Genomic DNA, 20,920 nt, shown 5'->3' with positions numbered 1-20,920 from the left:
ACTGACCCTAAAGTCAGATTATGCTATCCTCAGAGAAACTGCAAAGCAACACAAGAACTTCATTTCAGACTCTTCAGGTCTCAGTTGGCATGTTTAATGCTAAGATTCAGGGGCTTTCTCCTGACAACACTTCGGAACATGTTCATTAATGAATAACATCCACGTCCCACTTTCCAGGTGGTTTAAAAAAAAATCACTGCTTTTTCCCACGACAATGACAGTGGAAGTGGTCCATGAGGTGTACATGATGCATTCACAAGTTTCCTGCTGACAATTACCACCAACCTACGTGCTAACTCACTGGTCAGAGATCTGACACACTCATATTTGTGGTGTGCTGTGGCTAATGTTGAGGCCCTGTTGCTCTCACGCTCTTTTGGGCTATTATTCAATTTTCCAGCACGTCTCCACAGCAAATGACCATGACGGTGGCGATGCAGCAGACGCAGATACTTGAAACTTGAGGTGGTGTGTCACCCACAAAAACATAACTTTTTGTTTGTTTGAAATGAGAAAAGAGAATGCCTATGAGATCTGATACAGTCACATAACTTATGTATACAGCAGCTGCCTCTGGCAACTAATTCAGTTAAGGATTAGAGGACTACTTTTTGCTAACTCAGCTGATTGTTTTATGCAACATTTCAAGTCCTAAGAAAACTTTTGAGTCTGAGCTTCTAATCACTTCATCTTTCTTCAGACTGTGACCTCATCTCCCTAGATGAGACAGAGGGAGGAGGGAAAAAAGCCAAAGGAAAATTAGATGGAAAAAGAGAGATGCTAACAGAGATTAGGAGTGTATTTATTTCCCTTTGTACAATATATCTTTGAAAACAATAAGATTTCTGGTGAAATTTTAAAGGGTCACTAAAGATTTAAAATCAAATGCTTTACATTCTCTGAAAAAAAATGTAGGTTTATTCCACATCTTCCTGTGTCTCCTTTAACTTCTGCTCCTTTTTCCAAATCCCAATGTAAACAGCAAAGGATAGATAGAAGAGGGACAGTAGCAATGATACTTTGTGTAATTTTGATACATTGACTGTCCAACTTTTCGGTGGGTCATACAGAACTCTGCCAAACATGTAGCTCCTCCATGAAGTCAGATTAGTTGACTTTGGAGTAAAATAGTTTAACAACTACATGATTAATTTCTGGATGAACTGTGGTACTGAGACTTTTTATTAGTAGATGGGGAATATTTCATATGAGCGACCATAATATCTGGGTCACAACAAGGTGAGAGCCACAGAAAACTTCTAACTCTCGGCTGTATTTCCAAGACATCAGGACTCAGGAGCAGAGAAGAGGAGCAGTCCAACAGTCTACTTTGAGACGAGACGAATAACTAACAGAACAATAACAGTTCCAGCTGTACCGAGGCTTTTCAGCTGTGACTTCTTTCCTTGCATTTGTTCCCTTTCTCGGAATGATCACCCTGGATGATCTTGTGTGATGAAATCATAAAGCTACTGTATCATTTGCACACGTCAGCATTGAACTTAATTTACTCTGCAAAAACAGTTTTCTGACATAAGCTTCCCTCACTTTTCACTTACTACATCCCCAACAGCTGTTGGGATTATTCATACCTCTTGTGGCCATGTTCCTCTTTTCTTCTCTTCACTGTATTCTTTGCTAACATCAACTTGAGGACTTTGTCTTGCATAATCTGCAACTTTTCTTCTAATTGAGAATTTTATTTGCTTTAAAAATGCTAAAATCAGTCATACATTTTCATGCTGCACAAAAAAAGTCTTACCCTGTCATAGAAACAGCTATTTACTATTAACAGCTACTTGTTCTGAACAGTGTGTCATTGCCACACTGTACCCAAGTTGCAAAATGGCACTCACTGTTGCAATTTTCATTTTGATCATTCTGCGTGATTTGCTCCTGATGGAAAATTACCACTTAAAACCAGAGAATGTGTGTATTTATATGTGAAACCACATCAGGCAGTTAGGTTGCACAATAATGGCTTTACATTGGGTTTTCCAGCTTAATCATCGTCGCAACAGCAGTAGCAGATGAGGTGGTAACCACAGACATCAATTTAGTCTGTGCCCCTCAAGTGAGAATGATAAATTCATATTGTAAATAAATTGGTTGCACTTTTTAAATAAAGGCTTTGTTGTTGTTCTGGACAAACTTGTAATGAAATAGATTGACATTTTGTTGATGAAAAAGCCAAAATAGCACTGAAAGAGCTTACCTCACAGCTGAAGCATTCAATACGATGATTAACGGTTTCCAGTGGTTAGACTCATTTCAATGGATAGCTGCATTTTAATACAAAACATAACTCTCTCATTACATTTCATTGATATAATTATTCTAATATTATAGCATGATGCAGTGATGCATTTTGTTTTCCTCTTCTCTGCCACACAGCAGTTGTTTGTTCTCCGTTGTTGCTGTCATAAGCTCAAAATTTAAGTTCAACACAGAAACATAACATTGTCAACACCTACAGGAACAATGTAAAATTAATTTATAATGTAAAATGCAAAGCCTGACTGATAGCGATGAAAGATCCTCAAAACTGATCCAGCCAGTTGGTTCTGGCTGGATCAGTTTTGGACAATATTGGAAATTAGTGTATAGAGAATGTAAAGTTGATATACTGCCATTTTGAACTTTGGGTAATTTGGAAGTCATTGTTTGGGTTGAATATCATATTGCATAGATGCTGCTTGCACTAAGGCCATCTTTACTATGAAAGGATCCTTATGTATATGCATATATAAATTGTAACAACATGGTGGAATAAAAAAGCTTACAGCACATATGGAATACACAGAGATGTAAAGCTGTCCAATTCACCACCTGACTGTACCTATTTGCCGCTAAATATTTGGCAATTGTTTTGGTCTTTGAGTTAATAAATAAACGGGAGAAAGCCCATGACCAATGAACTGAAAAGGGATATATCTGTACCTATCATAATTGCCTACTCTCACTACAAACCATAACTCAACTTAAGTGTGCATCACGACATACTCACTGTAACTCCCACTGCACTGAGCGTACACATGGCTTTATGAAAGGGTTTAATCAGCTTAACTGAGCTTTTTTTTTAAATGTTTAGTCATATGTCAAAGTATATCAGCATCTGCCTTTAGATAGCATTGCCAGTTTTGAAGATCAGAGGAAGGACAACAGTGCTTGTGTCTAGAATGGCAGTTTTCCTCCCCTACATGTCAGTTTGGCTCTGTGACAGCTTCCCCTGCTTGCTCAGAGGTGCATCAACTTTGACCCCCGATTTCACCTTTGTTGTGTCTCAATGTTCAGTTTGTACAGTACAAACTGAACATTGAGACACAACAAAGCTGCGACAATCATGCCTTGGACAGATAGTTTGAAAAGGACTATTGGCCTTCATCTGGACAGAAATCCAGAGAGACAGTTGCTGGATCATTTTCTTGCCTCTAAGGCCCAATCCAAATTCTTTTCTTGGCCCTACCATCCATTTTTCATGCTGGCTCATTGGGTAATCCATTTTGGAGACTGAGGAGTAGCGGTCATCGAGCCATCCTGTGTTTTGGTTGCAGGGCTAGATGACCATAACTCCTTTATCCCTAAAAGACAGGGGCCCCATACCCTACAAAGCAGAAGGCTAAACCTGAGGGGTAGCACCAAGCGTTAGTGCTAAATGTGGGAACTGAGACTGGGTCTAAGTCTCTGAAAGGTAAATGTTCTATAAAGTCAACATGCCAGCTGACATTTTTCCCCTGCATGAGACAAACAGATGATTCTTTTTTTCTATGGTGTATCAGAATAAGTCCCCTGTAACTAATCCCTGTCTCCTGATGTGGAGCAAATGGTCAATAAAAAAATAGTCTTATGACAGATGTAAAAAAAAAAAAAAAAAAAAACAAGCAAAAAATATCTAACATTTAAAAAATGTGTCTACACTCCTTAGATTTCTTGACACGCAAAACTTGGTGGTTTGAAAGTCTTCTCTCACATTTCTCCACAATTTGATTGCCTTAATTTACCAGCTAACTGATGATTAATCTGTTTTACTGCAGTGACAGTTGAGCTAGTGAGACCACAACGAAAACAATGACACCCATAACTGTTAATGAGCTGTTTTTCATTTCTTGCAGGCTGTACCACTCAGTAAATTGGTTTTAAACATCAACTGTATGTCAAGGCTCAATGATTATCATAAGAAAAGTTAAAAATCCAATAATTTCAACATCAAATCTATCATACTTCTTATAAGTGCTCTCTGTTTAATGATACTGATGTTATTATTTAAAAATTGCAAACTAGAGGGTATTGAATTTTTTCTCAAAGGCCTCTAATGAGTGCCCCTATTTTAGTGTTTCAACAAAATCAAAATGCCTCAGAGAGCACAAATGACTGATTGACTTAAGATGGCTTTACCAAACACAGTTAAATAATTTTAGACAGTAATGTTAAGAGCAACACTAAACGGTTTTTTGTAATGACAAGTTCTGGTGCTGCTTTAAAAAAAAAAAATTTAAAAAGATGTTCATGAGTGTATTTTAGTCATAACCACGGTTGCTTTCTAACCCTACGCAAGCAGTTTTGATTCTTGAACCTAACCAAGTGTTATTATTGCCTGAAGCCAACCAAGAAGAAACAGTTTCTCTGTGACATGTTGTGTTTGTAACAAAGGCAGCAGGCCAAATGGCATCCACTGATGTGGCCGTGTTGTAAAAGGATTGTATTTTAGCCTAAATGATGATCGTTTTGTAACCTTAACCAAGTATAGACTGAGTTGTCATATGTTAATCTTGATCTCACTGTGGTTCAAAGCACTGCACACAGCCACAACATCCACCCCTATCCTGCTCTTCCTATAAAGATTCTTAGATGAATGATTTGAGGATGACATCTGCTCAGATATGGGAACGCTTCTATGAATCGCATGAGTCGTTTCCCTCTGTGGCTCATACAGGCAACACGTTACAGAAAGTCATCACATGTTGTGTCTAAGGGTATAAACAAACAACCTACATGGCTGTACAGTCACTGTGCACGTCCACCGTCTGGGCCAGACATGGTCACGGATAGATCCCCTCATGCTGGAAAAGCTCACAAACTGAAGCAAGAGCTAAAAAGAACCCTACAAAGGAGTTAAAAAAATTAAATCCGCTGCAATTCCTTTGGTGAGGATACAACGGGGGGTTCTTTCAGTATGAAAAGCTTCCTGCAGTCCAAGAGAATCTAAAATGTACAGTCATCCCCATGGGAACTGAACAAAATCGGTAACAGATGAAGAACTCTTTATGCAGCATGCACTGGCCAACTAATAATGGTTAAAAACAGATGCAACATTGTTCAGTCCGAGTTGAATAAGGCATACAAAGGAGCAGGAAATCAGCGGATTCACGTTAAGTGGAAGTACGGTGGGTGAGACGGGAGGACAATGAGCTTGCATCACAGAATAATCATTTCAATAAAGTACACAGACACACTGTATAAACACTTTCCAGACGCACAAACTTAAGGCTGTTGGAGACTTGTCAGACACTGACGCCATTTGACCTAATTCGTACAGATAAATGCTCTATATGTGCGAAATATATAGGCCAATACACATACTACACTGCATCAATGTCTTGCAGAAAAGACGAGTCATCTGAATAAATATGAATCGAATCAATTTGAGCAAAATTATGTGGAAGTAGCGGTCGTATCAAGCGTTTTCTGACAGCGAATATTAGACACACCTTAGGTGTGATTGTAATGGTGAAAGGTGTCATTTTAAGAGAAAGCAGCCGATAGCAGAACTCCAAGCCAGCATGCGGGGTATTTCTAGTTCGTTATAATTTCAGTGGTATTTTAAAAAACACTAACCTCGATGTTGCAGGTCGAACTAACACAACCATGTCTTTTTTAAAAAAAAAGTGTAATAGAAACTAAAATAATGACCACATCGTTTTAGAATATTCAACTTTATTTCAGTAGATTGTCAGTTTCACATACATGCTGCGTGGGTAGTCGGCTCATTGGACCTTCCTCCCTCCTCCGCCTAAAAACTAAGCCATGCCCAGATAAAGCACTCCCAGCCCATAGAGGTAACCTGCACTTTGGGGCCACAGGCTGGAGGGAAGCGGACTGAATGAGGAGGTTGGACAGCGGCATTAGACACATTTGCACTCTGGACTTCTTTCCGGTGATACAATTATAAACAAAAGTCGCACCTGTGACCGCGTTCTGTAGCACCCGAGCCACTTGGTTTTTAACAATATGTCCGGTCACGGCACCATAGCCAGGGTGCTGGTCGCTCTGTGTATCGGGACCGCGGTGAACTGCATGCCCAAAGGGACGCAGCGGGATCGGCGTCAGGCGCATCAGCATCACGTTTCCTCAGTCTCTCAAGGTAAGCTGGAATCTTTGAAACAATTATTCTCGGTTTTTCAACAAACCGCTGGCCATTCACAACTTTTCGATATAGAATTATTTAAAGGGGGAACACTAAGTTGCATATATTTTCGTGTGCTGCCTCTTGTGTTTCACTTCAGTTGCTTGCTGAAATCAAAAGCAATTTGATACCTACTCTGTTCAAGCATTTGATATCATTAACCTAATGATGACATTAAAAACTAATTGGCCTAATCAGTCTCTGAGTGACAAGATTAACCTTTAACCCCAGCTGTCTGCTTGATCCATGTGAAAACCGTAATGATCCAAGTTCACAAAGGGGGAGTGGGCCCTGGCATCCGTTTGAAGGTTGATAAAAGGGGATAAAAGAAGTTCATGGCAAGTCAGGAGATGTGCACAAAGAACGTTCCCGGTGGGGGAGGAAGAGAGTAAAAGTGGATAACTATTATTCTCCACCGTGTGCAAATGATTTATCACTGCCTTTGATGTCATGTTAACCCTGGCAAAGTCAGTTTCACAGATATGCGTGAAGTCTTACTAAAATTTAGATTTAAATTTTTTTTTTTAAATTATAAAGATTTAAAAAAAAAAAGTGTTTGTTTTAACCAGCAATAATGGACTACATGTGTAGCTGTGACCATTTTCCATCAAATGCATGGGTCTATCCACTGTGGTTACCCAAGACCCCCTCCCCCAAACAAACAACCCCACCTTCTGCTGCCTGTTCCAGCTTTTCATTATCTATGCTTTGTTTTCTCTTTGGTCAGATGGCTGTACAGAGAATGGTCACTTCTATAATGTCAATGAGCAGTGGGAGCGTCCATTTTTGGCCGGCACTCTCATCTGTACCTGCCATGGAGTTGCTGGGATTAAGTGCAAAAGCAAACCTGAAGGTAAGTTTGTGTGTAACTACTTGATATTTCTTTTATTCCCTCAAGACACATCTTTTGCATCAGAACACAATGTTTGTTTCCCCACAAAACCTACATGTCTTTAACAGTGTTTTCTTCCTGCAGCGGAGGAAAAGTGCTACGACAAACTCAATCAGAAGTACTACACTGTGGGAGAAACCTTTGAGAGACCCATGGACGGCATGATTTGGGACTGTACGTGTATTGGATCTGGAAAGGGCAAGATCAGTTGCACCATCGCAAGTATGTGCACATTGTTTCGAGGTTTTTGTATATAGTTTAATACGAGCCGCCTCTGTTTGGGACTTGCCGTCGGAGTTACTGTTCTAACCTCAGACCCCACATCCTGGCTCCAGTTTTTCTACTCTGGTCTAACAGACTGATTGCAATAAACTTGTTAATCTCTACATTCTCCCCAGTTGATTAACAACTGGTGCCATGCAGCTGTTTGCAGTTAGTTGCATGGTTAGATAATGGCGAACACTGTCTCAGTTTTTTTCATTTCCTTTGTTTGTTTGTTTTTTTTTTTCATGATTTGTACTCCTAACACACAAGAAGAAAAGTAATCTTTTATTTTTTTTCTTCCTTCTATCTACCCAGATCGCTGTCACGACAGTGGGGCTTCATATAAGATAGGAGACACCTGGAGGAGACCTCATGAAACAGGAGGCCACATGTTAGAGTGTGTCTGTCTGGGTAATGGCAAGGGAGAGTGGACATGTAAACCTGTCGGTGAGTCATTCAGACAGCTGACTAACAGATGACTGTATTTACCTGGTCGGAAAACCCTCTGAATTACTTGTTAGGTTGCCAGAAAAGTTTGACTGGATTCTCATTACGTATTAATCATTTTTATCTTTTGCCATCAATGCTTAACATTATTTTAGGGTTTATCAGTGTTGACACATGGGCATCGATGACTGGAAAAGTGTGTCTGTAATTGGTGAAGTTGTTCATGAGTCTGTATGTTGCAGCTGAACGTTGCTATGACAGTTCTGCGGGGACATCTCATAATGTTGGGGAGACGTGGGAGAAGCCATATCAGGGATGGATGGTAGTGGACTGCACCTGTCTTGGAGAGGGAGGTGGACTCATCACATGTACCTCCAGAAGTAAGGCACAGTTTTATCTTTATCTTTTGAAATTAATAAACTCCCCAATGTGTTTTATTTCCCCTGGCAATAATTCCATGTGGCTAAGCTTCATCTGTGATGCTAAGAGCTTAGAGTTTGAAAGGCCAGCTTTAACTGAAATCATGTGATTTGGGTGGGATAAATTCCTTCTCACTCTTCTGTCAAACGTTTGTATTAAAGACTTTACTTTGTGTATCAATAATGTCTGTGAAACCTGTTGGGCTAAACTGAGTCACAGAGATAAGCAGAAAATCTAATCATTTGCAGCTAAAATCCTACTAATTTGTAATCGCATGTTTATGCACGTGAGCTTAATCACAACCTTCACACACATGCTTTCTGCTGCCAGGACCAACAGCAAAGGATAGCTTGTGATTGTTGGAGGTTTTTTGCTTGATGCGCAGTAAAACGTTTACCAGCTGTGTCGCCAGTTCAAACCATTGCAAGCCTCCTTGATTATTCTGTCTAATGCAATAAATCAGAATGGACGTCATTGTTCTTATTGTTATTGTATCTTGTTGTTGCATGCAAGAATCAGGGTGGTCTTTGAGGCTTTTTTTAAAATTATTATTATGATTTTATTTTATTTTTTGGAGGTCATTGATTTATCATTCCATATGCTCTAGTTGACAGTGAAGTTGCAAGGCACAAACATGGAAACAGCTGTCATTTGGGGGGAATCAATTCCCACAGAGTATCTGAAAACTATACAAAGATTTGTACTAATTGTAAGCTCACATTGTCATTAAATTCATGTTCATTCTTCTTTCTTTTTTTTTCTTTCTTTTCCTTCCTCCTAGATCGCTGTAATGACCAAGAGACTCTTACCTCACACCGTATTGGTGATACGTGGACCAAGACAGATGCCAACGGCCACCAGCTACAGTGTCTGTGCACAGGCAATGGTCGTGGGGAATGGAAGTGTGAACGACATGTCTCACTTCACACCACCAGCCTGGGTGAGAAATGATAATATCCCTGTCCCTTTCCTCACCTCTGACTATGTGTGACGAGAAGAATGTATACCAGAGACAGATGTTGAGAGGAGGGAGAGATAAGAAGTGCCAAGTGTCCAAGTGATGATGTGAGAAAGAAGTTTTCTTGTAAGTTATGATCATGACCTCATGAGATGGAAAGACAGTTATGGCATGTGGGAACAAGTGATGTTGAGGGAGACATCCACATGGGAACACTGGTGAGAAAAATGTGCAGTGATTGAAGTGATTATGGGGTGTGACAGCAGAAACATGTTTTTGTCGTGACTTAAAGTAAGTTTTAAAAAAAAAGAATAATCTGGACAGCAGAGCTGTTGGAAGTTAAACCTTTTTTTTTGTCAGCATTGAACTGTACTGCAGTGGTGTTTATTTAAAGAGCTCATATGTGGCTAATTTGGTGAAGCGAGAGGCAGTCAAATTCTCTCAACCAGCCACAATGCAGGACTTAAATTAATGTTTATGCTTATGATTTAGAAAAATAACAGGATGAACGCCTCGACTGCCAGTACCATGTTGCAGGAGCGGTAAACTGTGTACACCATTTAGTTTGAACTTTGTTACTTTGCTGACCTTTTGCATATGCAAAGATATATGGATATGGTGACTCCCCAAAAGCACTATATTGGATCCTCAAAGATTATTGTTTTGTCTTATCTAAAAGGAGTTCACTGCTAATTTAAGTTTTCCACTCCCATGAAAAGCTGTAATCTGTCTGTGGCAATGTTCTGGTGAGCAAATATCTTATGGGCATCTGATTTAAGCTATGCATTACACTGTAGGCACTGGTTCTCGTGTGGTCACCAACCTTGAGACTGCACTCCAGACACCTATGACCGTAGTTCAGCTTCCAAAAGAGGGAACCTGTAGGACCGATACAGGACTGACATACTTTGTTGGACAGCGCTGGATGAAGAACCAGGGATCTAAGCAGATGATCTGTACCTGCCTTGGCAATGGAGTAAGCTGTGATCCATGGGGTGAGAACTGTTACTTTTTCTGTGCAAATTTAGAGCCTCTCAATGAAACTAGTTATGAGCACAGCTACCCTCAAAAACAGCGATCCTTTTGTAAACTTAAATGTACCTCTGAAGGTGTATGTAATTGGGGGAAAGGATCAATACACACATAATTTTAATCAAAACCACTGTTTAATTATTCTTATTTATCAATGTGATTAAATATCCTCATCCAGATGGACCAGCTCCAGTGTACGGTGGCAACTCTGGAGGCAAGCCCTGTGTGTTCCCTTTTGTCTACAAGAGGAAGACCTACCACTCTTGTACCTCTGATGGACGCAGTGACGGACAGCTGTGGTGTTCCACCTCCTCTGACTTTGAGACGGACCAGAAATATTCTTTCTGTACAGAGAAGAATGGTGAGCAGATGTGTTGGTATTGCTTAAGGTGGGACTTGTCTAAGAATTTTGAGATGTGGTGCTTGGAAACGGAAACGTAAGCTTGAGTTCAGAAAACTAGTAGCAACCCCACACTGCTACAGCTGATTTATAGTGCAAGCCTATCTGTAGTGTGAATATCTGTTTCAGAGCAGGTCTTTCAACTGACCACCTTTTTTAAATACTGAAATTAGGACTGGTGTTACCAGGCATTTTTATTCTGGAGCTACGTTTCCAATCAGTTTTAAGGGAAATTTCAAGCAAGCTTTTTTTAAATTTTGCTTTATAGAAAATTGTCATCAGGCTAGTTTTCATCACTCGGTTTTGAGCGACTGAACTCTGTTGCATAATGTCAGTGGATGGCGGAGACAATGTTGAGCATGGCTGTAATAAATAGTCACTAAAATTTGTCATCTGGGCCATATGTGGGGAAATTTGGAAGTCTTAAAAAAAAAATTCCGTTGTAGTTATTCTGTCAGATCAGATGTGTGTACTTGTTTATTCTTCATTGCTCGTAACATAGAAACATGACTTGTTAAGCTAATATTAGCCCAAACAGTTAAGGTGCGCAGCTGTGGAGTGTATGATTTAGGCCTGTCAGGGAGTTGTTGTTTTTTTTTTATTCATGACATTAGAAATGTTTTTCTGACAGTTTTTCAGAAAAAACTAATGGCTATTGTAATAACACTGTTCCTTTGCATTCTAATTGAAAGCTGCATCAAAGTGTGGACAATTGGCTTTTTCATAGAGAGGGTCAGGATGTGTGTCACACATATGTGAACTTTGGTGTTAAAAGATTCTCCCACAGACTTCTATGCAGGCTTTCTGAGACATCAGTGGCAGTACATTAACAATCTACTGCTAGACTCCCATTTTCTTAATTTGCTGAGACTTTTTCCAAAGTGAAAACAAGTCTTATCCACAGTATATCATGGCGATGACAAGCCTATGGTAATTATTACACTGTGCCTAAAAAAATAAGAGGCTGCGTTGGAGTTTTGGATAATAAATCACAATGATACCAAATTTATGATTTCCTTTTTTCTCCAACAGTGCTTGTGGTGACACGAGGCGGTAATTCTAATGGTGCTCTGTGTCAGTTCCCCTTCCTCTACAATGGGGAAAACTATACTGATTGTACTGCAGATGGACGTAGGGATGGCATGAAGTGGTGTGGAACCACAACAAACTATGATGTGGAACAACGTTTTGGGTTCTGTCCTATGGCTGGTAAGTGGGAGATGGAAAGAAAAGATGGTGGAGCTTAATGTTGTTTTTTGTGTATATGTGTGGTATTTAGAGACACTGTGGATAACTCAGCAGTTACACTTGTCATTATAGTGACATAAGCTGTGATGGTGACATCATTTTTGACCACAGGAGAATTTTCCAAGTTCTTTTATTTCTTTTCCTTCAACACCCCCACCCACCTACGATTTCCACCGCAGGAATCTGGGGCTAAACCAAGGAGATGTTTTAGCCCCAAAACTGCCCTGCGAGGGTGGTATCACTTTTGAAATAACCAGGAACCTTTGAGTTGGGGGTCACACCGATGAACCTCTCTGATTGGTCAATAATTCCTGCCTTTCTGTTGTGGTCATCTCACATTTGAATTCCACTATAGCTCATAACATATTTTACCTTAACCACAGGAATAATTGGTACTGTTGGTAAACACTGCATACAAACTCAACATGCAAACTTCAGTCAGCTAAGGAGACACAGTGAGTGCTGTGAAATGAGGTTTTTGAGCTAGCTTGAATGAATGAAGAGATGCAGCAGCCATCATAAAAATCCATCCATTTTCTATACCCGCTTAATTCAATTTAGGGTCGCTGGAGCCTATCCCAGCTGTCATTGGGCGAGAGGCAGGGTACACCCTGGAAAGGTCACCAGTCCAGACAAACGAGACACATAACCATGCACGCGCACACTCACTCCTAGGGACAATTTAATGTCGCCAATTAACCTAACATGCAGATTTTTGGGCGGTGGGAGGAAGCCGGAGTATGAAAATATCAATGAAAGAAAATAATAAAACATGCATTTCTAATTGTTTCATTGAGACAATGTTGTGAAAGATTAGTCAAAACTCCTTTAACCTGTAGAAATGATTGACATTAATACATTTAGAGTTAATACAGCTGAAGTACTCTTCCTTATTTGACTGCGCTGTGTAGGCAGCCCTGCCTAATGTTGCTGTCTCACAGTTGCTCCACACCTTGAATGAATGAATGGGGGGAAAAAAACAAACAAAGGCTGAAATAAAAAACCTTTTGGCTCTTTGAAATATGCCCTAGGACATTTAAATTCTATGTGCTTCTGGTCAAAATACACTTTAATACCTAGCACTGCTATTTGCAGCATCCTGCCCATTCTTGTGTGAAATGTATCTCCACCCCAGGCTGGATCATCTTATCAGAGAGATGTCTTATTTACATTTTTAACATACAGCCAAATTCACATTGAAGTTACCAATGCATTGTAATGTGTTGATGTCTGGATTCAGCCAAAAGAGGCTTAAGCATGTTGAAGTAGGGGGTCATACAATCCGAAGCTTAAACTGCAAACTGACCTCAATGACACCAAACATAAACTGTTTAAAGATCAGAGTCGACACATGTTGATGTTCAGGGAGCCTACTAGGTCTACACCACAATCATTATATCAGCTGTTTATAGGAAGGTGAATTGTAGTAGGGGCCTTTTAACAATTCAGAACAAGCAATTTATTTTCAAAACTTATTTTATGGCAGTGAATGTCTTCAGTCAGTGCGGTTCCATGCGGGCAATCGGATCGGATTAATGGCTAAATTACAATAAGATTGAGTTATTCAGCTCATGGAACAAGCTTAATCCGACAAGAAATCGGATCGGGTTACTTGCGATCGAATTAAGACCCCGAGATAACTCGATCCGATTGCGCACTTAACATGCCCGGATACGACAGTGGATAGGATCGAGCGTTCTGTGAATGTTCTAGATTTTTTTTCCCGCGATCAAGTCGAAGGAGACGATATTACTGTTGTTGTCACCACCATCAGAAAGAAACAAACAACGCCATGGAGAATGCGCCATTGTGCATCGCGTTTGTGCCATAACCAGCTCATCACACATGTAGAGGGACGTAGCATCATCTTGCTCTTCATTCGCCATCTTTCTTGAATGCCTTAGTTTTGTTGTCCTTGGTGGTGAAGACGTCAACCGGAAGTGGCTCTATTAGCGATAGTTGAAATGGGTACAGCGCCACTTATCTACTGTGGTATTGCATGCTTTGTGCCAGTGATTCGATTAATTCACCGCCATGTAACAAAGGATAATTACCTTTGCTCAGATAAGGAACAAAACCCAACTATAGCTATAATTGAGTTAATCTCATCATATAGACCCACTGACTGGTGGATCAGAGGAATCATTGTATGTATAAATATTGTTTAACGTTAATCTGAAGCAAATTGCTTCTGAGACATCCAGATGCTCTGAGGTGAGATGGCCCAAAAATACTCCACAAGATTCCCTTATATGTTAACTTCATCCTGGGACCACCTTTTGGCTGACACCTTGTTGTTGAAACTATCATGGCAGGTCTTAACAACTTAACTGCCATTGTCAGAGCTGTTTGTGTGTGGTAAACTCAGTTCAGTGATAAAAGTTGCAGGCGGTCTGTATATTGACATTAATTACTTCACAGGCATTCTCAAAACAAACGCAGTTATTGAGATGTTAATGGTGATGTTTAAACAGGTCTGGAGCCCCTGCTTTCTTTTCCATCTGTGGTAATCTTCTTCAAAGGCTCTAGATGGGCCAATCTGTTGTCTGTCATGAGCCCCTGGGATGGTCGAGCAGCAGCCTCCAGGTGTTACCCGACATTCAGGGTTGAATTCCATTATGCAGACTGCATCATTTGCATTATTGGATCAAGTATCCTAATCTAATCACTAACAAAAACAGAGGTTCCTAATTACTCCAAACCATTCTTTGGTTCTGCAGCTCAAGTTTCAGTTGATAGTTGATCTTTTTTGCATGGAAGGAATTATTATATCAGCAATACAACTGTAAGAGCCAGTGACACTTTAAATTGCCACATTATGACTAATTTGTGTCATGTGTGAATTTATTTGGAAACAATGAAACAAGTAGTGAAATCAGTTAGAGAAACTAATATGCTGTTTGAAAAAAGACTATCCAGATGGATTCTTTATGGGTGGGTTCTTTAAAACTGACTGAGTTGACACTGTTGATAACCTTTTGAAAAGATAAGTGATGTAAAGACATTCCATATTTGGAGAAAAGACTATTTAGTTTTTTTTTTAAATGGCAAAGAACCCTCCAGCTATGGGGCAGCAAAAAAAAAAGGGTTGAAGTCATGTCACTCAAAACAACTGAACACAAGCCAGAAGAGAAATGATTATTATTTTTTTTTTTTTTTGTTGCTTTGATGAAAAGGTATATCTTGACATGGGTTTCAAGTTTCCCTTTAGCCATTTATCCAGTTCTTCATAGGTCTAATTTTGGTTCAGCCTGGACATGGCTGCTTGGCTTAACTTGACATTGGCACTTGACTGTCTCATATTATCTCCAGCCCCTGTGTTTCTGCCCCAGCGACAACCTTAATGTGCAGCCATTAAACCAAGTCTGAGGGATTTCCAAGAGTCAGGAGGTCTGGCACAGATTGTACCAGGCAAATAAAAGCCTTGTCTGGACTCCAAGACTTTATTTGTATTTATCTTTTATTTAGCCAAGAAGGTCCCACGGAAATACAAGAAGAGTAAGAGGGGCTTGTCCAGATGGAAGTGCAAGTTCGTCCGGATCCTTATATCATTTATTTCTGTTCTTTCACCTGCTGTAAGGCAATGAAACGGTTTTCAGGCATCTCACCTGTGACTGATCAGTCTCAACAATAAATGCCTCGTTTTATGTTCAGGACTCATTGGAAGTTTTGCTCCTTTATCCCTTCCTTTATGCAGGTCAACACTCAGAAGAGGTTCAAACCTGCACTGAAATAAAGCCAGAGTGCCAATGACATTCTTTCCATCGCACACATGCACACCCCCATTAACGCAAGTCTCTGCTCATCCCACCCACGTTTGCTGGCTTTCTATCTCTCACACTCTTTTAATTAACATGTGGCGAACACACACACAGTCAAGGCAAGACAGCTGTTTCTAACTTTTAATCAAATTTTCTTTCCTTGGGACACAGGTGTTTTATGATGGTGATATCCTCAACAGCCTTCTGTGATGATTATAGGGTAAAGTCAGTGATCTCTTAGGGGAATGGTTCAGTGTGGTGTCTTTTCCTAAATATGTACAATTTTAGTTGATGCATTGTGTGCAGGTCTGTTACAGTTTCACTCTTAAAAATAAGTATTGCTTTCCAAAAGAAACGAGGAATGAAATTACTCTCCACTTGATTTGTGCTGAGTCAAGTTCCTGAAATAATAAATCTGTAATTTTCTGTGTTCAAGCTCATGAAGAAGTGTGCACTGCAAGTGAAGGGGTGATGTACCGTGTAGGTGACCAGTGGGATAAACGGCATGATGTGCTAGGTCACATGATGCAGTGTACGTGTGTTGGTAATGGACGAGGAGAATGGAGCTGTGTCGCTTACTCCCAACTCAAAGGTACGTGTGTGCGAGTGTGAGACCGACTAAACGCACAGGAAGATTGAGAGTGGCAGTGTGTACAGCATAATAATCAGCCACTAGTATAAGGAGTCCCTGAGTGAGGAGGTGAAGGGTCAGATTTGATGTAAGCACTCACCCACAAAAAAGGTCAAACATGAGCCAGAACACCTGTACTTTATATGGCCTCAGCTGCAGCTGAAAGATATGTGTACAAAAACTTAGTGTTCAAAATCAAAGATATTAAAAAAAAAAAAAAAAAAAAAGTTTGACCATGTTGGTGCATGTTTCACTGTATCTCTGCATGCCTGTTGCAGACCAGTGTACCGTGGATGGTCAGACCTACGACGTTAACCAGACCTTCACTAAACACCATGATGAGGGATATGTGATGAACTGCACCTGCATTGGATCAGGGCGCGGTCGCTGGAGGTGTGATCCAATTGGTGGGTTTATTACTTCACAGATTCCCATTGTACAGGCTGCAGTTTGTTAGTTTTTCTTCATTTATCACTTTGACTTATCCTTTTGTATGAAGGGTTAAAGAAAAGACACGCTCAGGCAAATTGAACTGTTATTTCTGCTGGAAACTGCATCTGTGCTTTACTTGTTGAATCTCATGAGTGTTTATTTTATAATTCTGCTCTCAGACCAGTGCCAGGAGCCAGAGACGAGAGCTTATTATCAGATCGGGGAGTCTTGGGAGAAACTCATCCATGGAATCAAGTTCAAGTGCTATTGCCATGGCAATGGAGTTGGAGAGCTCAGCTGTGACCCTCAGCAGTCATACCCTGGTAAGATTTAGGTTTTTCAAATTGAGTTATATAATGATGATGTAAGACGGATCAGAAGTTTTACTATATCATACCAAAATGTTTTGGCATATAAGGCCATAATGAGTCGTTGCAATGCAATCATCAAGACTATCCTCCACATGTAAGTTTTTTTTTTTGTCTTGATTGTGTTCTTTTATTACCCACCTGGTTACCTTTTGCACCATCCCCTTTTCAGAATTGTTTTACATCACGAACTGTGTTCCAGCTCTGAAAAATGTTTGTTTAAGTCACCTCAAAAATGAGGCCCTTGACTTTGATGTGAAATTGGCAGAGATGGGGGGGGTGTTCCATTTCCTCTTTTACAAGCACACACCCCTACTTTGAGCCTTTGTTCCTGCCAGCATGTGGCACATCCCCTGTGATGTTGCCACAGCTGCACTAAACACGGCATTCCCTTAACTTTTTGTAAAACCCTGATACAGAAGCATTTTCTTAAAAAGCTCATCGAACAATTTCAATTTAGTTTTATGGATTTTATGGAGCACACCAAGAATATCTTACTTTTTACTTTTAGTTTATTCTTTTCTCCTCCTGTGACTTCATGTTTTTTTGTGTTATATTCAGTAGTTATCTCTAAATACAACACTGTAAGTCATGTCATGTTGTTCCTGTTACTTTCCATTCTCTCTGAATCTGAGCACACATGGATGATGGGCTTCTGTGGAATGAATTTGGTGTCTTGAGGAGGGAAACTGTATGAATGAATAGATGGATAAATAAATATGACAGTAAATTTCCAAGTGAGGCTGTAAAATAATGCAAGTGGAAAACGGCTTCAGGTTCGTCAGGTCTTATGTAAAGGAACATTTTAACTGTTTCTTGTTTTGTGAAGCAGGTTGACGGGAGATGCGAAATGTAGGGCACCACTGTGCCATAAGTGGCCATAATAGCAACCATCTGTGAACTTGCTCTGTGTGTGTGTGTGTGTGTGTGTGTGTGTCTGCTCAGGCATACAAAATACAGCATACAATGATTTAAGGATAGAAAGACATCCAGACTTGAACTCTCTTGGCTCTCTCAGGAAAACACCATAAAAGGTAAAAATGGAAAACCCGAGTTAAGAATAATTTTCACAAGCCTCAAATTGAGCACATACACTGATAAGATCTTCTTTAAAAAAATGCTGCTCTCTTGTCTGCTATCAGTGTTTATCTCTTGTAGCCTGTGGTGTAATTTAATCTTTTGGGGCATTCTCATTGTCAGCATGACTTAGATTATTACCTCCCTTTACTGTTCCCCTTATCAGAACCTTAGTGTGCATCTGTCTGAGTGTCAAGAATAGATGTTATGTCTATGTGTGCAAAGTAAGGGTGGATGTGTGCATGCACGTGTGAGATGTCTGCAAGCAGCGCAGGGAGAATGTGTGTGTGTGTGTGTATCCACTCCGAGTGTGCATCTGTTCTTTAACCCCTCCCATATATGATTCTACATATCCCTTACCCTCGCCAGTGGCCTGCGGGTCTGTAATAGGCGGTAATTGGTCCCAGACTGTTTTTGAGGGTTGCGTATCTGCTCGCAACTTCTGGTTAACCGAGCCACTTGCTCAGAAACTTTGATTACAGGTCTGCTATTTGGAAAAGTGGTTAGAAAACCTCGATTCTTTATAGACGCTACCAGTTTCTATCAGCTTAGTATATGTCAGGAGTCTGCTCACCACATGACTTCTGTTTACACTGAAGAGAACTTGATACCCTTTTTTTAAATTTTTTTTGCTACTGTTCATAACACGTTTCATGTCTTGTAGCAGCTAACCTGTTCTGTAGTCAGCTTGTGTGTTAATTGCAGTATTTACAGGATTTGTACCCTACAACCTTGCTGCCACTTTTTGTATTGTTGTATTGTAGACCACAAGTCTATCAAGAGTGCTGTCGTTCAGAATAATGACCAACAGCACTCACGACTGGGAGGTTTCCCAAGAAGCCCACTAACTTGCTTTGACTGGATAGGGCAGCTGTTAAATGTTGTTTAGTGCCATTTCTGGTGAATTGCGAATTTACTGGATGGAATGTTTGTTGGATGGAAAATTGTTCATCCAGTACAATATCTTTGTACCTGGCTGTTTATCCAAATGTTTTTATTGCTTTTGGCAACACAAATATTTCCATGACATTGCTGGGCTACCTTGACAGCAGGACATGCAGTACTGTGCAAAGGTCTTGAGCCACCCCCGATTTATTTTTACATAGTCAGGTTGACAAGATATTAGAGCAGCAATTCTTGAAATAAGTGAATGGAAATGCATTATATGACGCAGAACAAGAGTTTATTTACATTTGAAGCAATCTTGAAAGTGAAAAGTCTTCAGGAATAGTTCTGAAGTCTCTCCAAGGACATTCCAAAGCTCTTCTTTGAATGTTGGCCGCTTTTTATTCCCTTCTCTGTCAAGATGATCCCACACTGCTTCAATGCTGTTGAGGTCTGGGCTCTGGGGAGGATCCATCCCTCCATAAGACCTGTTGCCACTGATTTTCAGTCCACTTCTTGTAATATTTGGCATACATCAGCCTTTTCTGCCCATTTTCTTTCCTTAAGAATGGCTTTGTCACAGCTGCACTTCCAGAAATGAAACACAGCAACCAGCTTGAGAAAGAGGACTGAACTGTTCTGATCATAAATTCCTTAGTTTCATAAAGTCTGCTGTTCATATTTGAGGTTTTTACTGCAGAAGTGTTTCATGCAAAAGAAAAGAAGAAAAAGGAGAGAGTTATGGATTTTATATAAGTTGATTGTCAACTATATTTTCACTTTTCATCTCCTTTTCCAAGGGGACAGGAAAGATTTGAAAACATGGTAAAGAACACGAAGAGTAAGTTTTTTTTCCCCGTCCAGCGATGGAAATCTGTGCTGGAATCTCACAGGGACCTGCTAGTTTTTTTTTTTCTTTTTTCCACTCTCTGTTTTCTGTTCAAAAAAAAAAAAAACAGCTGCACACCGACTCTCACTGTTAGGCTGGAATATCTACTGCAACAAGGTTTTTATCTGTCTTAGACTGTAGGACTGTAAATCTGTTGATATTGTAATAAATTTTATTTTTGATTTAATTTAACATACATTAGATAAAATAGACAGATTTAATCAATAGCCATCCTAATATCACATCATTAATATAGCTTTACCTCATGAAAAGTGTATTTGGGAGCAGCTGTGTTTACCCCTGTCTGTCTCTTTCTTTTACAGGTGGTCATCGTCCTGTTCAGGTGATCATAGCAGAGGCTGGAACCCAGCCCAACACTCATCCTCTTCAGTGGAACACCCCGTCGTCTGCACACATCACCCAATATATCCTTAAATGGAGAGTGGTGGGTTTTTAGTTAAATAAATTTGGCACCAATCCAGTGATTTAAATATTTCCATGAACATGTCAAACATTCAGTTGTTAATTTTTAAAACATCTCATCACAGAAAGACTCACGAACCCCGTGGAGGGAGGTGATTATTCCGGGCCATCTTAACTCCTACACCATCTCAAGTCTGAAACCAGGCATCACATATGAGGGTCAGTTGATCAGCGTGTTGCGGTTTGGACGCAGAGAGATCACACGGTTTGACTTCACCACTACTTATGGGTCATGTGAGTTCCCATAATAAATGTCCAATTAATTTCTCTGCTGTGTTTGTGTTGTATTGCTTATTCTCAGACAATATTCTTTCCACAAAGATTTTCCAA

The 20,920-nt window shown here is 40.1% G+C and overlaps 1 protein-coding gene across 1 annotated transcript in view; it reads left to right on the top strand.

The window, feature by feature from the left end:
- The first annotated feature begins 6,057 nt into the window (after nt 1-6,057).
- The window catches only part of fn1a (fibronectin 1a), a 32,470-nt gene continuing 17,607 nt past the window's right edge, over nt 6,058-20,920 (top strand). The window contains exons 1-14 of the mRNA XM_072397341.1: nt 6,058-6,361; nt 7,131-7,256; nt 7,380-7,517; nt 7,875-8,006; nt 8,249-8,386; nt 9,208-9,366; nt 10,182-10,379; nt 10,595-10,777; nt 11,849-12,025; nt 16,262-16,417; nt 16,735-16,863; nt 17,068-17,211; nt 20,431-20,552; nt 20,656-20,824. Of these exons, the coding sequence (XP_072253442.1) occupies nt 6,229-6,361; nt 7,131-7,256; nt 7,380-7,517; nt 7,875-8,006; nt 8,249-8,386; nt 9,208-9,366; nt 10,182-10,379; nt 10,595-10,777; nt 11,849-12,025; nt 16,262-16,417; nt 16,735-16,863; nt 17,068-17,211; nt 20,431-20,552; nt 20,656-20,824 (2,104 nt within the window). The 5' untranslated portion in view covers nt 6,058-6,228. The remainder of the gene's footprint in view (nt 6,362-7,130; nt 7,257-7,379; nt 7,518-7,874; nt 8,007-8,248; nt 8,387-9,207; nt 9,367-10,181; nt 10,380-10,594; nt 10,778-11,848; nt 12,026-16,261; nt 16,418-16,734; nt 16,864-17,067; nt 17,212-20,430; nt 20,553-20,655; nt 20,825-20,920) is intronic.

This window comes from Leuresthes tenuis, unplaced genomic scaffold, assembly GCF_036924035.1.
Source record: "Leuresthes tenuis unplaced genomic scaffold, fLeuTen1.0.hap1 SCAF_12, whole genome shotgun sequence".
In the NCBI taxonomy this organism is placed as follows: Eukaryota; Metazoa; Chordata; class Actinopteri; order Atheriniformes; family Atherinopsidae; genus Leuresthes; species Leuresthes tenuis.
This window is presented reverse-complemented; position numbering and strand designations above follow the sequence as displayed.